General features: G+C 41.7%; 2 protein-coding genes across 25 annotated transcripts in view; both read left to right on the top strand.

The window, feature by feature from the left end:
- The window catches only part of NCKAP5 (NCK associated protein 5), a 414,162-nt gene that overhangs the window by 219,612 nt on the left and 176,939 nt on the right, over nucleotides 1-17,611 (top strand). For all 23 annotated transcript variants that reach the window (XM_072931702.1, XM_072931703.1, XM_072931701.1 and 20 more), the window contains one exon: nucleotides 295-358. In XM_072931702.1, the coding sequence (XP_072787803.1) occupies nucleotides 295-358 (64 nt within the window). The remainder of the gene's footprint in view (nucleotides 1-294; nucleotides 359-17,611) is intronic.
- On the top strand, nucleotides 5,040-9,070 carry LOC140684501 (uncharacterized). Of its 2 annotated transcripts, none has more exons than XM_072931714.1 (2): nucleotides 5,040-6,297; nucleotides 6,390-9,070. In XM_072931714.1, exon 2 carries the CDS (start codon nucleotides 6,414-6,416, stop codon nucleotides 7,515-7,517), a length of 1,104 nt encoding a protein of 367 aa, XP_072787815.1. In that variant the 5' UTR covers nucleotides 5,040-6,297; nucleotides 6,390-6,413; the 3' UTR covers nucleotides 7,518-9,070. The 2 variants fall into 2 exon arrangements, with proteins under 2 accessions (XP_072787815.1, XP_072787814.1); XM_072931713.1 differs by having other exon boundaries at nucleotides 6,337-9,070.

The following is a 17,611-nucleotide window of genomic DNA, read 5'->3' as shown; positions in this document are numbered from 1 at the left end:
TGAGGGAGAATAAATAACACAATCTGATTTGCACAGTCTGTTTCCATATCACAGGCATGATGAGCTACTTTGTTGTTTGAATGAAGCAAATGATGTTTGGATTCAGCTGATTTATTGACAGCTCTGTCAGACTGCCCCGAAATGAAATAATAACACAACCACCAAATCCTGCAGGGGAGCACAGGGGGGAGAGCGGGGCCTGCCGGGGGTTACCCCAGCGATGTGCAGGAATGCTGCCCCAATGGGGGAGCCAGTGGAGAAGGAACTGCTACTCACAGGCTTTTCTTTCCTCAGGGAGAAGCTGTGTGTGGCTCGGCTGCAGCGGGAAGTTGCCCAGAGTAAGAGCGAAGGAGCCATGGTAAGCTGTGCCTGCTCGCTGCTTTGCAATTCTTGTCATACTCGGGCACGTTTGGTCTGGCTGAAGGTGGTCACCAGAGCATCCAGGCTGCCTTGGACACAACAAAGGGTTGCCAATTTATGTGTTCATAAATATGAGGAAAATCAAGGCTTGGCTTCCTTGGAAAAGCCATGGGAGAGAAAAGCTGCTTCCATTCCTCACTGGAATTACAAGCAAGGCAAGCACAGAAAGGCAATTTCAGATCAAAAAGCAGTAGATTTACTTTCCTGTTAAATCTTAGCTAACCACAGAAAAAATGAAAGAACACAAGCATAGAAGCTTAGAAAAACCCCTCAATCTGATAATTTTGTAAATCATGTAATGCTCCTTATATCTTCATTTTTCATGTACCAGTTCATGAGGTTAGCCTTGTGAGCAAAAGATGAAATGGCAGATTTTTAGTTGATCACAAACCTCAATTTATAGAGTGCCTTAGCTCTTCAAGACAATTTTCTTTGGGAGCCAACATGTGCTGAGTGTGCTTAATTACTTAATATCTGAGGAACTGTTTCTATCTGTTAAGGAGTTTGTTTGTCCCTATCTTCAGATAAAATGTCTTAAGCTTCCATGGGATAAAGCAGACTTGTTCAAAAACCTTAAAATCCAAACTGTCTCCTTGAACATACGTGGAAGTGTCACTGATCTGAGTGAGTTGCACAGTTGTTTGTGAAAGACTTAGGTGGTCCCAAGTTTGTTTAATTTCGTGAGGAGCAGCTGTAGCAGGTCTCTGGGGAGGGGATGCTCTGTGAACTGTGTGGTGGAGGGTCCTTAAAATCCCACCTGCCTCCAGTGAGCGTCATTTACAAACCCTTAGTGATTAACATGGGGAGGTGAGGTTTGGAGGGACCTAAGTGACAGGTGGGAGAAACCAGCTCTGGGTTCATTGCTCCCACCACGGCCCCAGATGTGCCAGCTCAGCTGTGGGTGCCACTGCCCTCTCCCACTCTCCCATCCCAACACCATCCCGATGTTCCTGCCCTTGGGGTCTGGGCTGGGCTGGCCACAAGGAGACTTTGAGATGGGGTTTAAGCAGCTGGGAAGCCTGGCCTATGGATAATGTGTGAGAATGGGCACAGAAGTCCTGGAGGAACTGAAGAGCAAACTTTTATCAGGTAAAGTTGCAATCCAAGAGTCTGTGACTAAGATAAAGCTCCTGCTGCCTCCGGAAGGATTTTTGCCTGAGGAAGAATGGCAAAGATCAGGCATTGGGTTTGCAACTGCATTTTGGTTTTCAGTCTAAATAAATGTCAAAATCTGGGAAGAACGGTTTATTCTATTTGAAATATTTCCTTTATTTTTTTTTAAACTAGCATTCCCTTGGAGGCATAGGAGTAATATAATATATTGAGTGTAAAACACACTTAGTGGGATAATCCAAGACTATATGAAATGAGCAATACTGATTCACCTTCTAGAGCTGGTAAGGCTTTTGGTATGTGCACCCACGCTGTGGTCTCTTCTCTTGCCTGTCAGACACTTCTTATGCCTTTCACTACGGGTTTGTGGATCACTTCTGTCTGCTAACCAGGGTGTAATTTTATATAATTTGTTGAGAGGCCAAGTGTTGTAACCCATTAGGAGCTGACAGGTAGCTCTCCGGGGGTGCAGTCTTCCCCCAAGGTAAATACTGGGTAGGTTTTTCCCTCTTCCCCGAGGGGTAATATGCACAATTATCCTGCAACTAGAGCCGAAAGCCAGCGCGCCTGTGGAGACGTTGCTTTGAAGCAGTTGATGTATGGAAAGTTCTTTGTGTCTCAGAGCTCAGAGCTGGTCATTTTAATATGAAACACAGCAGTCATTAATTAACATTAATGAACTTGCGGGGCTGTGAGCAGCAAGGGTCCAGGGGCTGGAGTATTTGAACCCAGGGGAGGCCAGGGATTAAGAAAGTCGTGGAGCCGCGTTCCCAGGGCGAGGAGCCGGCTGCGCGTCGTGGCTTTGGAGCAAACACTTCACAAACGCTCATAGCGAAATTTCGGCGAGGGATTCTGGGCCAGCAGGCCCTTGGCAAGCTGCAGGGCTCCCTCCTGAGCAGTGCTGGCTGCCAGCAGCCTGCCCGCAGGGTGCCCAGCCCCTGTGCTGCTCTTTTCGGAGTGATGGACATCCCCCGGGGCCAGCAGGCTGGGCAGGGCCACCAGCCAGCCGCAGGGCCTGGCTGTGCTGTCACCGCCTGCCACTCGGCATCCCCGCGGCCTCCCTGCCAGTGACAGGCCACAGCTTTATTTAATCACTCATTAGCTAATCGCTTTTGCTCGCTCCCGTTTTCTTTTTGTTTGTTGTGCTGGTTAGGTTGGCGTGGAGGAACCAGCTCCTTTGGGAAGGGCGCAGGTGACAGCGCGTGGCACCTTTAGTGGCACCTCCAGTGCCTCGCTCGGTCTCATGGAGGGCACTTCTTGCAGCGTGAAAGAGGTGACCACTTCATGTAAAACATGCTCATTGTAAGGGTGAGCAGAGCAGGGAATGTGTGCCTTGTCCCTGGGGGTGCTGGTGCAGTGGGCTTTCCCTGTCCTTCCCACTTCACTTCACCCAGGAACCACTGCAAGGGGGACATGTACACAACACCAGTGACTAATGAACACAAAGCATGTGCTGTAGAAGCTGCTGACACTGTGGTGGCTTTGCTTACAAAACAGGTCTGTGCATCTGTAAACATCTGGTGAGTGATGATGGAAGGGATGCACACAAGGAGAGGTTTTCCTGAGGCTGAAGAGCAGTTGGTGTGTGCTGTGTGGGACCCACAGCACTCCCAGAAAGAATTAGGCTTTTGATATGTCCCAGAGTTACAGTTTTCCTGACTGATTTGTTACTGGAAGGTACTACAGAAGATGAAATGAAGACACTTCATTTCAAGATAAATGTTTATCACCAAAACCATACAAATAATTTGTAATATGTTTTTTCCATATGTCAGTATGGAAAATCTTGAATTATGTGGATTTAGGATTTATGTGAATTGTGAACTGAATAATTCAGGCTGAATAACTGGCAATTGCTCATGTTTCTTTATTTTATGAACCACAATCAGTAAATATTGATTGTTCACTATCAAAATGTGGAATTACTGCAAATCCCTCCCTTGAAAGTTCCAGCAGCACTGACCCGGGATTGTTTGGCTCTTCTTGTCACCCATGGTCTTTTATTTCATAGAGTGCATATTCACAATTTTCTTAGTCATGTCTCTTCTGACTCATCAAGGATGGCTCGTTGTGAAGGAAATTGAGATGATCAGTTCATCTGTGTACACTTCTCACTGCATTTGATGGGGACTGTGCAGGTGTCTGTAGTGACAGAAATCCCATTTTTAAAATAAGCAGCTTTCAAAGCAAGTCACAAGTTTATTTAAAAACTTACTGAAGACTGAAAATCATGTTAGTCATCAAAGTATTTTTTATATCTTTGAAGTGCATGAATTTGCACCTTTGGACACAAAACATGACCAGGAAAAGTGTTCATTGTTGTGAAATTTTCTTAACAGTGAGCAGTGGCAGGTTAGAAAAAAAATTGAGAAAAATTTTGCCACACTTTAACAGTAGAGGTTGTGTGGCAGAGTGTTTTAGCAGTAGTTTAAAAGCCTAAAGTGAAACAAAAGTGTATACAATTACATTAAAGTTTAATAATTACCCAGAAAATTTTTTTTCTGTTACATTTTTTATTGGATACCTTTATTTATATCTGTGCTATACAGTTTTGTTGGTTTGTTCTTTCCATGCAAGTCCTTTAGTTCGACTCTTGTTTTCCATTAGTTCAGTGGCCTGTAACCTACATAAAAGAAATTGTAGCACTCTGGCAATTTAGCTGTGAAGGTTAAAGTGGGGTGCTTCTGCCTTTTATATCTACATGGGTTTCACTTAGGGTGGGCCCTGGGCTCTGATTTACCAGTGTCCTGCTGCGCCTTTAAGTGATGCAAAGTGATTATCATGGGCTCTTCCTGGTACCCGTCTATTCCACACCTGCACCCTTTTGTTGAAAACACACCATGTTAAGTTAATGTGAGCTCCCCACTGAATAGGTTTCCACCCTCCGGTAATCCTTCTGCATTAGATTGATTTATGAATGTATCAGATTCTTTGTTAGCATGTAAACCACTAATTAATTTAAAGCTCTCTGTGGAAAAATTAAAGCCCTGGTTAAGGCTTTCAACAGGCTCAGATGGTGCTAATAATGGAAAAACAAGTTATATTAATGAGTTTTGATGTGATCAGCACAATTCTTGCTTTACAAACAGTTTTTGCAGTAAAAACAGTGGAGGTTGCAGGTTTTTAAATAAAGAGTGGAAGAAACAAGAAAGAAAAGGCTTAAAAAACTCAGAGTCAGTAACATGTCCCATTATTATAAGGAACTGAGTCACTTCTGCTTGTTACAACTTTCTTAAATGTAGTGGATTTAGATATATGTAACAGCCTCTTCAGAAACCACGGGAAGTGCAAACCACTCTTGTTGCCAGATTGAAACGTAAATTGTAATCAGCTTTGAGAAGATCTGCCTCTTCTCATCAAGCGCTGCCAAACTGGAGTGTTCACATGGAGATGGATGTGTTGAAGTGCAGAAAAGGTCTTGACTGAAATTGCATTAAAATCAGCTGAAAGTTTGACTGTGTTCTCAGCTTTCCCAAATTACCCAGGGGTTTGTAATGTACTTTCAGTCATTTGCTCTTTATTCAAGTTCAGGCTTTGAGCATAGGTGCTAGTTTTTTGGTGAGAAGAAAGAGACCATACCCCAGCTTGATGGTGCTTTGTTGAGCTGAGTGAAATGAAGATAGAAAGCAAAATCTTCTTCTTTTTTTTTTTTTTTTTTTTTTTTTTTTTTTTTTTTTTTTACATTCTTGTAGGAAGCTGAAAATGCACGGTTAGAGAGGGAGCCTGTGATTGTAGGAAATTGTGCCTCTCCTGGGAGCTGCATTTATGTCTCCTGGTGTTCAGCTCTTCCAGGGCACTGAGACTCAGGCCGTCACCCTGTGGTCAGCTCCACAGCTGACACTGATGCTGCCCCATTAATCAGCTACAGGGTCAGCGTGCTCAGAGACCCAGCTCCCCACATCTTCACTTTGTACCAGGTTTTTAGTGAGGAGGGGAATGCTCAGGTTGCTCTTGAGCCTGGGTGTTGCAGATGGCAGCACAATGCAGAGGCGCTCGCTGTCACTGGCGTGATGAATCCTGCCATCTCCTCTGGCCGTGGGGAAGGCTGCTCTTGCAGAGGCACCCGGGTCATTTTAAAATAGAGGCTATTTAGTAATAAATGAAGTGTTAAAAGATGAGGTACGAAAGGCTAAATGTTCTTTCCCACCTTCTGGGTCCTTATGTTCTAGGAAAGCATCTATCTGTGCTTTAATTAGAAAGTAGCAGAGAGAGAGCCAGAGTAGCTGTTTTGAAATGTCTTATTGAATATAAAATACCCTAAGCCAGAAAGAAGCAATCTGACCCTCATGCTGCCCTCTCTGTGAAGCTGTGTATTTATGCACAGATAACCCTGCTGTCTGGCTCCTTTTTCTGAGAAACTTCATCATATAGCCCTCATGGAAACTCAGTGACATTAGTAGCAGCTTTAGCATCAATAATGATTATTGAAATTCTTTACAAGCCTGGTTTAATGCTCCTGGACCTCATTAGTTTTTCATACTTCATTAGGCCAAATGTCCTCATTCACAACTTTGCAGTTTTATCTTCAGTGGTTTTAAAATACAACCTTATGTACGAAGTACCTTTCATTGTTTGCTTCAAATTTGCAAATACGTATTTGCAAATATTTTGAAATTCTGTATTTTAAAGGCATTATGAATTTAGGTATTCTCTATGAGTTAAGTAGCTGACACTTTCAGCAGTCATTTTCCAACGAGAGTCTGATTGCCTCTGCTCAGAGCTGGCCGCCATTTGAAGCATGGGTTGCTGTGGGGCAGACAATGAGTTCCAGAGTGTGGTTTATCCAGGGTTTGGTTTATCCAGGTTCCAGAGTGCAGTTTATCCAGCGTGGTTTATCCAGGGTTCGGTTTATCCAGGTTCCAGAGTGCGGTTTATCCAGCATGGTTTATCCAGGGTTCGGTTTATCCAGGTTCCAGAGTGTGGTTTATCCAGCGTGGTTTATCCAGGGTTCGGTTTATCCAGGTTCCAGAACATGGTTCATCCAGCACGGTTTATCCAGGGCTCAGTTTATCCAGGTTCCAGAGCGTGGTTTATCCAGGGCTCAGTTTATCCTGCTTCCAGAGCACGGTTTATCCATCGCAGTTTATCCAGGGCTCGGTTTATCCAGGGCTGGGTTTATCCAGGGCTCGGTTTATCCAGGGCTGGGTTTATCCAGGGCTCGGTTTATCCAGGGCTGGGTTTATCCCAGTTCCAGAGCGCGGTTTATCCAGGGCTGGGTTTATCCAGGTTCCAGAGCGCGGTTTATCCAGCATGGTTTATCCAGGACTGGGTTTATCCTGGTTCCAGAGCGCGGTTTATCCAGGGCTGGGTTTATCCCGGCTCCAGAGCGCGGTTCATCCAGGGCTCGGTTTATCCATGGCTGGGTTTATCCCGGTTCCAGAGCGCGGTTTATCCAGGTCTTGGTTTATCCAGGTCTCGGTTTATCCAGGGCTGGGTTTATCCCGGTTCCAGAGCGCGGTTTATCCAGCATGGTTTATCCAGGACTGGGTTTATCCTGGTTCCAGAGTGTGGTTTATCCAGGGCTCCGTTTATCCCGCTTCCAGAGGGCGGTTTCTCCAGGTCTCGGTTTCTCCAGGGCTCGGTTTATCCAGGGCTCGGTTTATCCAGGGCTGGGTTTATCCCGGTTCCAGAGCGCGGTTTATCCAGGGCTGGGTTTATCCCGGCTCCAGAGCGCGGTTCATCCAGCGGGCTCCCGGTGCCGAGGGATTCCCTGGATTCCGCAGCGCTGCCGGCTCCGGCCGGGCGCTCCCCGCTCCCGCCAGCAGAGGGCGCTGCAGCCACGGGAAAGGCGCCGCTGGAATTCCCGGGCTGCGCTTGGCTCCCGCCGATCCAAAGGCAGCGATGCTCCACCCGCAGCTTCCGTGGCTTTCGCCGGAATCACCGGCTCGGAAAGACCAGCACTGTATCCAGAGGAGCAGAAAAAAGCTTTTCCCTTTCAGCTGGAACTCACCGAAGTGGTATCTCTCTCTTCAGCAAGTATTTAGTCAGCGTAAAAAAAAATAAGTCAAATAGTGTTATGTAAAAATCACTGAACACGGGGAAAAAAAAATACAACATCAAAATGCATTTATATAAGGTCTGGAAGTAAAACAGGCAAGCTGTAGAAAGCATGTCATGTTGGCTGAACTGCCCTCCAGTAGAAATTGCCATTTCTAGATAACAAAGGCAGGGGATGTGCATGTACAGAAAGGGCACGGGCAAGCTCTTGGCATCCATGGGTGTACGGAGTATCGGAGTGGCAGTTGGCTCCAGCGGGAAGCAAATCCTGCTTTATGACTGGAAGCAGATGGATCCTGCTCTAGGCAATACCTCACTGCCTAATGGGAGTGATGTGCCCATGCACTAATAACAGTGAATTGGAGACATTTTCATATCAAAGGTTAAGCTCTGCAATCCTGAGCTCCTCCAGGCAATGGCGGGAGTTGACTCAAGTAAGCCACACACTCGCTGGATTAATATTTTTGCAAGGGTGACCTGAATAGGGCCACCAATCTACAGGCTGAAAAGGCAGAACATTTCTGGTCTGGTTTTAGCTCATGCAAAAAAGGGATCTCAGGTAGGACTGAATTAGTCACAACATCTAAGGATGAGGAAGAGGAAAGGTGAATGTGTGCACTGGGCCAACAGTTTTAATTTAATGCAAACTAGGAAGGTAAATTTATACAAATTAATAGTAGTGAAGCTGCTTTCGTGTACTTGGTGTTGCAACTTTTTTCTTGAAGTATCTGGGGAAATTAGTATGTTACAAGAAGTAAAAAAAATTTACAAGAAGTAAAAGATAGATTTTTGTTGGTCCTGATTTGTTTGATTTATTTTTTGGTGGCCAGTAGTTAAATTATTACTGTGGAATTTATAATACCAGCAATTGCTTCTGTAAAAGGTGTGGCTCTGTTGTTAATTTGGGGAATAGAGAAAAATCCATTAATTTATCTTCTTAAGACTTCTTTTTAATTTTATTTTTAAATTAAAGAGTTTGATTTTTTTCTTTGCATGAGGCAGAAAAGGTTACCAGGAGGGAGAGAATGTTCCTGTATAAGGAAGCACAAAATTTATATATCAAGAGTCGGTCAGTTGTGCTGCTTCTATTAATTTCCCATTTATTTAAATTCATGCAGTGTTCTTGGAGCTTGTTCTGTGAAGTGCTGACCCTTGGAACGAGTCAGCTTAAGCAGTGCTTTAAATTGCAAGTGAGAGTACAAACTCCTTACTGCAACAAGTCTTTGTTCAGCATCCAGCCCATGGAGCCCTGATCCATACCTGCTCCACAGCACCACGAGAGCAGGGTAAGGTTCTATTGGCTTGTCAGCTCCCTCTGGGCACTGACACAACATAGGCATATATATAGAAAATAATCTGCTGGGGGTGAATAAAAGAGAGACAGCAGAAACTGGGAAAAACTCTTGGCCCAATTCTGACCACTGAACACTTTGCAAGTAGACAGGAAAACTATTTACAGCTCATCTGAAAAAGATTTGGACGTTATATTTTGGACAGTATTCTTTGTGCCATTAAGTCCCATGAGCTTTTTTGTTGTTTTGTTTTTGTTTTTGTTTTTTTTTTTCTTGGCAGAGCATAATCACATCTCTCAGCAACTTCTGTCCAAGATTTAAAAGAAATATTAAAACTTAGTAAGGAAGTAGTGTCTTCCTGTACTAAACCTATTTAGCTTTGTACAGATTCAAATAATTTGGGCAACTGTGATTATTCCTGTCCTTTCCCTCCCAAGTCCAGTTCTCATAAACTTTAATTCAGTTTTTGCTTTGTCAGGAATTTCCTTTTACATACTTTTTGTTTGTTTTGGCTCCATGTCCATTGCATTGTGATAAGACATCTTTTGACATTCTACGGGATCTTTCATAATGAAGATGTCATGACACAGTTTTCCAAGTCTGGAACTGGAGATCAGACTTGCTTGCATGTCCTGCAAGAGGAGACTGTCTAGACTGTGGGAATGACTGTGATGTTTGGATTGTGTTATTTCCATACCGCTTGGCATGATGCACTCTCTAGTTAGTCTGGAAATTAATGAAAGTGCCAGGCCTGGTGCAGGGCCTTACCTGGCTGTGAAGTGGCTTTTCTTCCTTCTCCAAACTACATGGAAAAGTTGTGCCTTTCAGTGTAGTGCCTTGCTGCGTGACTGTAAATAACCAGGTGCTTAAACCCCTTCTTCACTACATTCATTAATGGTCATGTTCTTTAACTTTGGTGTCCTGCAAGGCCTGTAATTACCTTTGCCACCTAAATCCCTTATAATCTTGGAAAATATTAAATTTCTGATGTAATTTGTAAAACAAGCTTTGCTCTGACTCTTCTGCTGTTTGTCTGTTTGCCTGTGTGGGTAGTGAACTCTTTGGGGAAGAGGTAGGGTCTTCTAAATAGTGCTGGTTGATGGTTGAATCCTGGCGTGCTGGTGTGCCATGAACAGTACAGCCCAGGGGCTTGGAATGAATTAGTGAGAGGGGATTTGGCTCAGTGTGTGCTCTTGACACGACTGTCATTGTGTAATTACATCTTTATGATGCACATTGTGATTGGCATCTATGGTGACATTGCTTATTTAGAAATACTGAGTGTTGGGGAATAATCATTATCTCTTGGGAACATCCTGTTCCTGGTGGTAAGGATTAAAAACTGCCCTGTGGCAGTGGCTGGCACAGTTTTCCATTTAAGAAACTTTTTCCATGGATGTCTCTAGAGGAGCAGGTCAGAATTTCCAGGTGCTTGTTGGAAATCTTGAGTTATGTACTACTTCCTGATGTCATTCATAATTAACCACCTAAAAAGGGAAAACCTGTGATGTAGGAGATATCATCAGAAAATGAATGCACTAAGTGAGAAGTTGAAAATTATTTTCATACTAAAACTAGCCTTTGAGAGTTGCCAGCTCTCATAGTCTAAAGGCAGGTTTCCAGTGCTTGTATCTTCCATCAGTGGATAAGGGAAACGTGTTCACAAACAGGTGGGAGGAGATAAGTGGAAGTGAAGGTGTGAAGACTGCAAGTGATCTAACACACATCAGAAGGAAGAGCTTGAGAAGGAACATGAGCAGGTGAGCAGAAATACTCTTGTGAACCACAAGGAACAAGAATATCAGCTCTGAAAATGTGTTTAATGTTTAAAGGGGGACAGGCAGGAGAAGTTTTTCTTAGTTTTGCTCTCTCCATGTAGCTACTGGCTTACAGCTCGATGGGTGGGCAGGAGCAGGACCAGCAGTGCCCCGTGGCATTGGTCCCCATAAACCCACAGCAGCTGAAGCTGAAGCAAACCCTTGTGCACCTGATTCCCAGGAGCCCAGCTCTGCTTGCGTGGTCATTTGCTGTGTGGGTGGTTCTGCTCAGCCCCATTTAGCCAAATTTGGTCATAATTCTCCTGTATTGAATTTGATGTCAAACTTGATGGCTTGAGTGAGTGACAGGAGTGGTTTGTTTTAGTAAGGTATTGCAAGAGTCCCCAGAAGCACCGGGGAAGAGCAAATTTCCTGTTCTGCAAATGTGCAGCAGAATTTATTTCTTGCCAAAACTTAAAGACTATATAATTACAAAGAGTTTGCTAACCCATGCTTCATACACCTTGTGCCCAGTGGGCTGTACCCAAACTGGCATGGCTGGGATTCAGGAAGCCTCTAAAGCCTCACTGAGCTGCCCTGATTCCAGGCAAAGGGGTCACTCTCCTGCTTTTAAAGTTTCTGCCCCAGTGAAAGACAAGGGAGCTGCGTGTGGAAATGATATGAAACTTTAGTGTGCTGGCCAAAATGTACTAAAAAATTCAGAATTACTCTCCTGACTGCTGTTTCAGTGCTCTACATGTTAGAAAAATCTTCATGCAAAGTCTTGAGTTTTAATTATGTGATTATGTGTTTTATTGTCCAGGAGCAGAACTTCTGCTCAGTCTAATAGCTGCTGATTTTTTTTCAACTAAGTGTTGAAGGTGGAAGTGGCAGAAGAGAGTAGAGCTGCACTACTTGGTTATAGTAGTTAGTTTTTTTCTGTTAGAAAAGGAAACATATTTTTTCTCTTCAAGAATATCAAGCTAACATTTAAAATTGTCAACACTCACTATTAAGTTGAAAAAGACAGATTGTTATTTTAGGTCTTAAATGAGACGTGTATGTGACTACATGCAATTAATAGATGAGGATAAACTAGGGTTAAATCCAATAAAACAGATATATCCTGCATTAAAAGATTATTGTGGTAATGAAGACCAGAGAAGTAAGTGTCAGAGTTTTTATATCTGTTTCTGACCTTCAGCTGTACAAATATATCCAGGCTAGTTATCCTAATAAGGGGACTAAAGGAGTAGAGCCTCTAAAGGCTGGCACTTAGAGTTGAGCTGAATTTGATCTCTGGAAACACAAACAGAAATTTAAATGGACCTATTACTGAAAAGTGATAGTGCAAAATTATATCAAGTGGACACAAAGTCTTTTAGTTATTTCATTTTGACCAGCAAATGAATTAAATACTGCATGAAAAATAGCTTGTTTTTTTGTTTGTTTGTTTTTTCATATTCTGCCAGATACCAGACTTTCAAACTCAGGCTGGCCCCTGAATGTTGAGTCAGTTCTTTTGAGTGTGTGTTGTCAGCACTTAGAAAGATTTTGTTGTGGCAGCTCTGTTAAAAATACCGTAGATATGCCAGCTAACAGAAAAACCACAGTATTTCCCTACTGCCTATGGCAGTGCCTGCAGGGGTAAATATGGAAAACAGACACATTTGTCAGAAAACAAAAGCAGTAGGACTCTGGAATCAATGCAAGGAGCAGCTGAGTAAATAAGGCACCTTTTTTTGCAGTTACTTACCAACCATAAATGGACTCTGCAAGTGGACACAGAAAAACTGTAATAAGTTCTGACATGTTCATGAGGAATGCTGTAAAGAGCCTGAGGAAAAGAAATGCTGTATGGAAAGCTAGCAGCAAAGTAGTGATGCCAGAGGTGTTGAATGTGTCAGCTAAGAAAGGCAAATAGAAGAGTGTGTGTGAAAATGAAATTACTGTTTTATTCCAGATCTGTGGGGGTCTGATGGCGCTGCTGACTGCTCTGAGCCACATCTTATGACTGGCATGGTTAAGTTCTACTTCTCTCAGCCTCATAAATTTTCTTTAACCTTAGATCTATTTCAATTAGCTTCTCGACATCTTATTTACTAGCAGGAAATACAAACACATGAATGAGAAGTGCAGAAGTGAGGAACCCCTAACACCCCCCAGCACCAGGGCAAAAAACCACACATACTATCCTAACCTGTGAGTAAATCCCAGAGCTCCCTGGAACACCAGAGTTCCACTGACCAATACGTTCAAGCCAAATAAAACTCTCAGAAGTGTGGTTTTTCCTGTTTTTTTTCCTGCTGCCTTAACTCCTATCTCACTAACACAGATCCAAGGGAGTTTCTACTTGCCAAATATAGAAAATATTCCAGGACATCAGGCATATTCTTGAACCTGGATCATTCTTTGATCATTTATTTCTCATTGTTGAGTTCATTTATTTCTTATCTTTGTGAGTGGGAAAATTTGTTCCATGGCCTGTTTGTTCAAATAAATCCACCAGAAAGTGGCTGAGAAGCCTGCAGTCTGTCACCAATAAAACACACAGGATATACCTGTGTTCATGTTTTGGTGCCCGTTTTATTTATTCACAGATACAGTTTTGTTCTTCTTATAAACTCAAGTTCCAAAACCTCAATTCTATTTCTGTGAGCTGGAGCATTTGTTTTTCCAGACAACATTTTACCTTCTGTTTTCTGGCTTGCTACGCTGATATCCCTTCAGGAAATGTTTGAGAGTTGCAGATCTGATAGAAAACTGTAGGAGAATCAAACAGCTGACACTGAATCAAACAACTGACACTTTGCTGGCCCAGGTGGGTTGGCTTTTGCAAGTTGTTCTCTACACACACTCCTTTGTGCTGTTTTATGGTTCAAACACCATTATTATAAAACTTTTGGAATCAAACAAGTGGGAAACATAAACAGAGATTGGGGATTTTTGCTTGTTTGCAGCAGAAATAGACAAAGCTCTTTGTAAACAAGTTACCCTGATTATAAAACTTTGTTTCTAATAAGCTATTGTATATACCCTGTACTAAAATACTAAGCAGTTCTATGCCTAGTTGGAAATTTTAATGTAATGTAAGTCACCTTACCATAAAAAGCATGTAGCAAAGAGCTTGAAATTATAATTACCCACTGCAATCTAAGATGTTTCAGGAACTTTTCCCCCTTTTTTCCCTTAGCAGTGCAACTCTAATTTTGCTACTGACAGAGTTTTTTACTTCACACTTTTGAATACTAGGTATTCATATGGATTATATCTATTTAATGCAGTTTGCAAGTTTTTATTTGAACTTGAAAAACATTTCATTATGTTTAATTTAGAGAAATGAGATTTCTTTAATTGCTGTCTGTAGAAGCTATTAGAAGCTCAATTACATTTGCAAATTCATTTTTAAAAGTGTTATCATTTAAAGATTACTAATTAAAAAAAATAATCATGACCTGACTATGTGGGACTTCAGGTTCACTAATAATATTCTCTTTACACCCTTCAAACTGTAAGAAAATAACCATTAAAATGGAGGAATGAATTATGCTAAGAACTGAAGCAAGTCTTCAAAATTGGGCTACCAATTGTGCATCTGAATAAATAGCAATAGTTTTGTTAGGGAGACGAGAATTTCAAAGTATGTATTATTTGCCCACATTCAACACTGCAAATCTGACTGAGAGATGAGCTTTAAGGAGCTGAGAGAATGATGCAGGTGTTCCACCTGTGTGGAGCCCACCTGTGCCTCTGCTGCTGCCAGGGCTGTGTCTGCAGCTGTGCCCCAGGACAGAGCTCACTCCAGCCTGGTGTGGCCATTGGACACAAAATCAACACACAGAAGCTTGGTGAGTTCAAGAGAGAAAAAGAGCTGATTTTATTTTGACCTTGCAATAAATAGAATTCCAAAAGTTTGACCACACTGGTCAAACCAACAGTCCATCAATTCTCTCCTCCCACAAAGAAGAATGCAAAGCAATCATTATTTACATGACAGTGCGTGAGAACTCCAGCAGAAATATGTAAACATTATCAGAAGGCTAAAGAAGTTTTATGAGAACTTTAAAACTTTCAAAAGAACTATAAAAGAAAACTTAACACTTTTAAAAATCAAGGCTGGTAACTCCTCCAAGACTATGAGAGGCATTTTTTGCTATTTCATTTCTTTTCCCAAGGTGACTCTGATATTCGGTGGCCTGTCCTTGGGTGCTTCACAGAATTAAAGAACTGCTGGGCAGTCAGAGCTCCCTTTTGGAGCAGTGGCTGCTCACCACAGCTCCTGGAGGCGATGGGCACACAGTGATGATCACTATCCAGCTCTCAGACAAAAGGGTTTATGAGCTATTTAATTTTTTTCCCTTGTAAAATAAATGTTATCACAACTCCAACTATATATACAGTACTGCTGGTGTAATAGCCTGCCTAATTCAGATTAATTGTAGGCTTGCAATGATAAAGGAGCTTCAGCACAGCAGTTATTCTGTCGCACAGATGCAATTAAAACCATATCAATGCAGTATAAATAATGCTAAATTAAGTTGCTGTCCCTCCACATGGTGGCAATTTTGAGCTAGTGCACAATGAAATGTAGCATCTTATTTTGTTCAGAAGGAGTAACTACACCAAGAAACAGTTTCCAATTTCCTTGAATAGCTCTGGAGCAGCGTTATCACCCAACAATATGGAGTGTGTAAATTGCTGTCACTGAAATATCAATAATAATAATAATAATAATAATAATAATAATAATGAGCATTTCCTGGTTTTTTTATTCGTCTTAGAGGTAAGAAAAGCTTGAGGTTTACATCTGAAAGTCATGGGATAGTTGTGCTAATCTGAGATGAAACCAAAGAGACGGATGTGCTAGCATATAGAAAATTCATAGTGGAAAATTATTTATTTGCTTCAAATTATTTAATTTTAACTGGTTTCAAGGAATTTTTAGAAAATTCTAAAACAAATTATTTAATGTCAGTTAGGTTTTCCTCTGATTTTTTGGGCAGCCTGTCATTTTGCGAGCAGAACGTTGTTCTCAAGAGCCGTCAGTTTTTCTTATTGGTATGAAAAAGCTAGAAGATACCAGCCTAAAATTAGGATACTGCTTTTTATACTATTTATATCTTACTGTTGCAAAGCTGTAGCAGGAATAAGTTTAAGGAAAATGGTTACATCATAAAATAATTGGGGAAAAAAGTAGAGATTTAATATAAACCAAGGCAGTGTCTTCCTTAGCCTCTGTAGTACAAGTCTGCCAGGTGAAAGGTGAAATGAAAAAAATTCATTTTGATTGCAAAGCAGCCACACAACCTCACCATTAACTTTCTTATTTTGAAGAGACGTAGTAGAGCTACTTCTCCTTCCATGAACCCTCCAAGTGTTTGTTATTGCTGTTTTCACTTCAGTGTTTCACTGTGCTTTACATAGACCTGTACCTTCATCCCTGGGAAGGCTTTGGATGTTTAAGTGGATTTGTCAGTATTCCCAGTGTAGCTGAAAAGGTAATGAGGGGCAAAGGCATTTTAACTGCCACTGTTGGAAAGCCCTGCCTTCAATAGCTGATTAATTTAATCAGTCTTTCTTCAGTAAAATAATTCAGCTTTAAGCAGCCTGTAAAAGTTGTAATAAGCACAATAAGGAGTGCACTTCTTTTCTCCCCATTCTATGGGGGAATGTTTTTTTCATGCTGACAAAGTCCACTACAAGGAATGCTGCAATGTTCTGCAAAGTTGTTTGTCAGTGCATGGGTTTATTTTTGCAGAGGAGTATTGATTACAGAATGAGAAACATTTGGTTTAACAGGGATCGATGAGTAGCAAACAAAGGACACAAGTTTGACTCATTTTAATTTGAATAAAAATACAGTACCCAGTGCAATTCACGATGAAATAAAAAATGATATATGCTCTCTGGTTTTTAATCACAATTCTTTCCTGTCATTTGTGAGTGAGATAGGTTCAGATAGGGGACTGTAATATCCTGTGTGCTGGATTTGGGACCAGGCTACATGTGAGGAGTTTGGGGGGAGAGCACTGGGCTTTGCAGGAGGGGGACAAGCAGGTCCACCTGCCTCTGGAGAGAGGGGAAAATCTCACAGAGAGATTCCACCCACCTTCTGTGTAAGAGAGATGAGGGAACCTCCTTGGACTCCTTGATCTGTTTGATTTGCAAGGCCCAAACACAAGCTCTTGCAAAATACCTGTAACACAGGGAACATCTGTACTTCCCTTTCCTCAACTGCCTGGGCTGTGAGCAGCTGGGGCTCAGGAATATTTTGTGGCACTTGAACAAATACCATTTGATCACCAGGCATTTTGTTGGGAGAATTAAATATTCATTGCATCAGAAAGAATGAGTTATTTTGTTAAACCAACTGGGAGACCAAGTTGCAAATCCCAGTTTCTATTTCAATTAATATTTCATAATTGATTACTGAAAAATGGAACTGCTTCACCATCCTTCTCTCATCTCTTGTCCCAGGCTGTTCTATGGCTCCTGCCTGCAGCATTCTTTCAAAAGGGCATACAAGGGTGATAAAATAGTGGGCTTGAATACTTTGAATGTGCATATTCGTAAGAGTATTGGGCATTGACATTGCTAGAAAACTAATTTTAGTGTGCTTCTAGTAGCTGCTATTTGTTTATTTCATTCAGTTGTCTTTGTTGTCTACTCTGTGTCTGCATTCTCTCTGGCTCTTTTAATAGATTAAAATATTAAAAAAAAAATTAATCTTTTCTTCCTATCATTTAAATTCATTGCAAAGTGACTGTTTGAAATCAATATTAATTACACAGAAATTGTGACCCTCTTTAGCAAATGCTTTAAAATAGTTGTTAAAAATTTTATGTGAAGGTTATTAGCCTGATTTTGGGCAACATTAAGCCTGTGCTAAATATTCTTATGTAGACTTTTTTTGGTAGACAAAATACTGGTCCCATATTTGCATAATTAGCAGCACCATAGTAAACCCTTTCTTACGATGCACAGGGGAAGCAAAGAACAAATTCAAGACTAGAGGATTCTTATTTTTACTTA

The sequence above is a fragment of the Taeniopygia guttata genome, chromosome 7, assembly GCF_048771995.1.
Source record: "Taeniopygia guttata chromosome 7, bTaeGut7.mat, whole genome shotgun sequence".
NCBI lineage: Eukaryota > Metazoa > Chordata > Aves > Passeriformes > Estrildidae > Taeniopygia > Taeniopygia guttata.
Note: the sequence above shows the minus strand (reverse complement) of the source record. Positions and strands in the feature narration are given on the sequence as shown.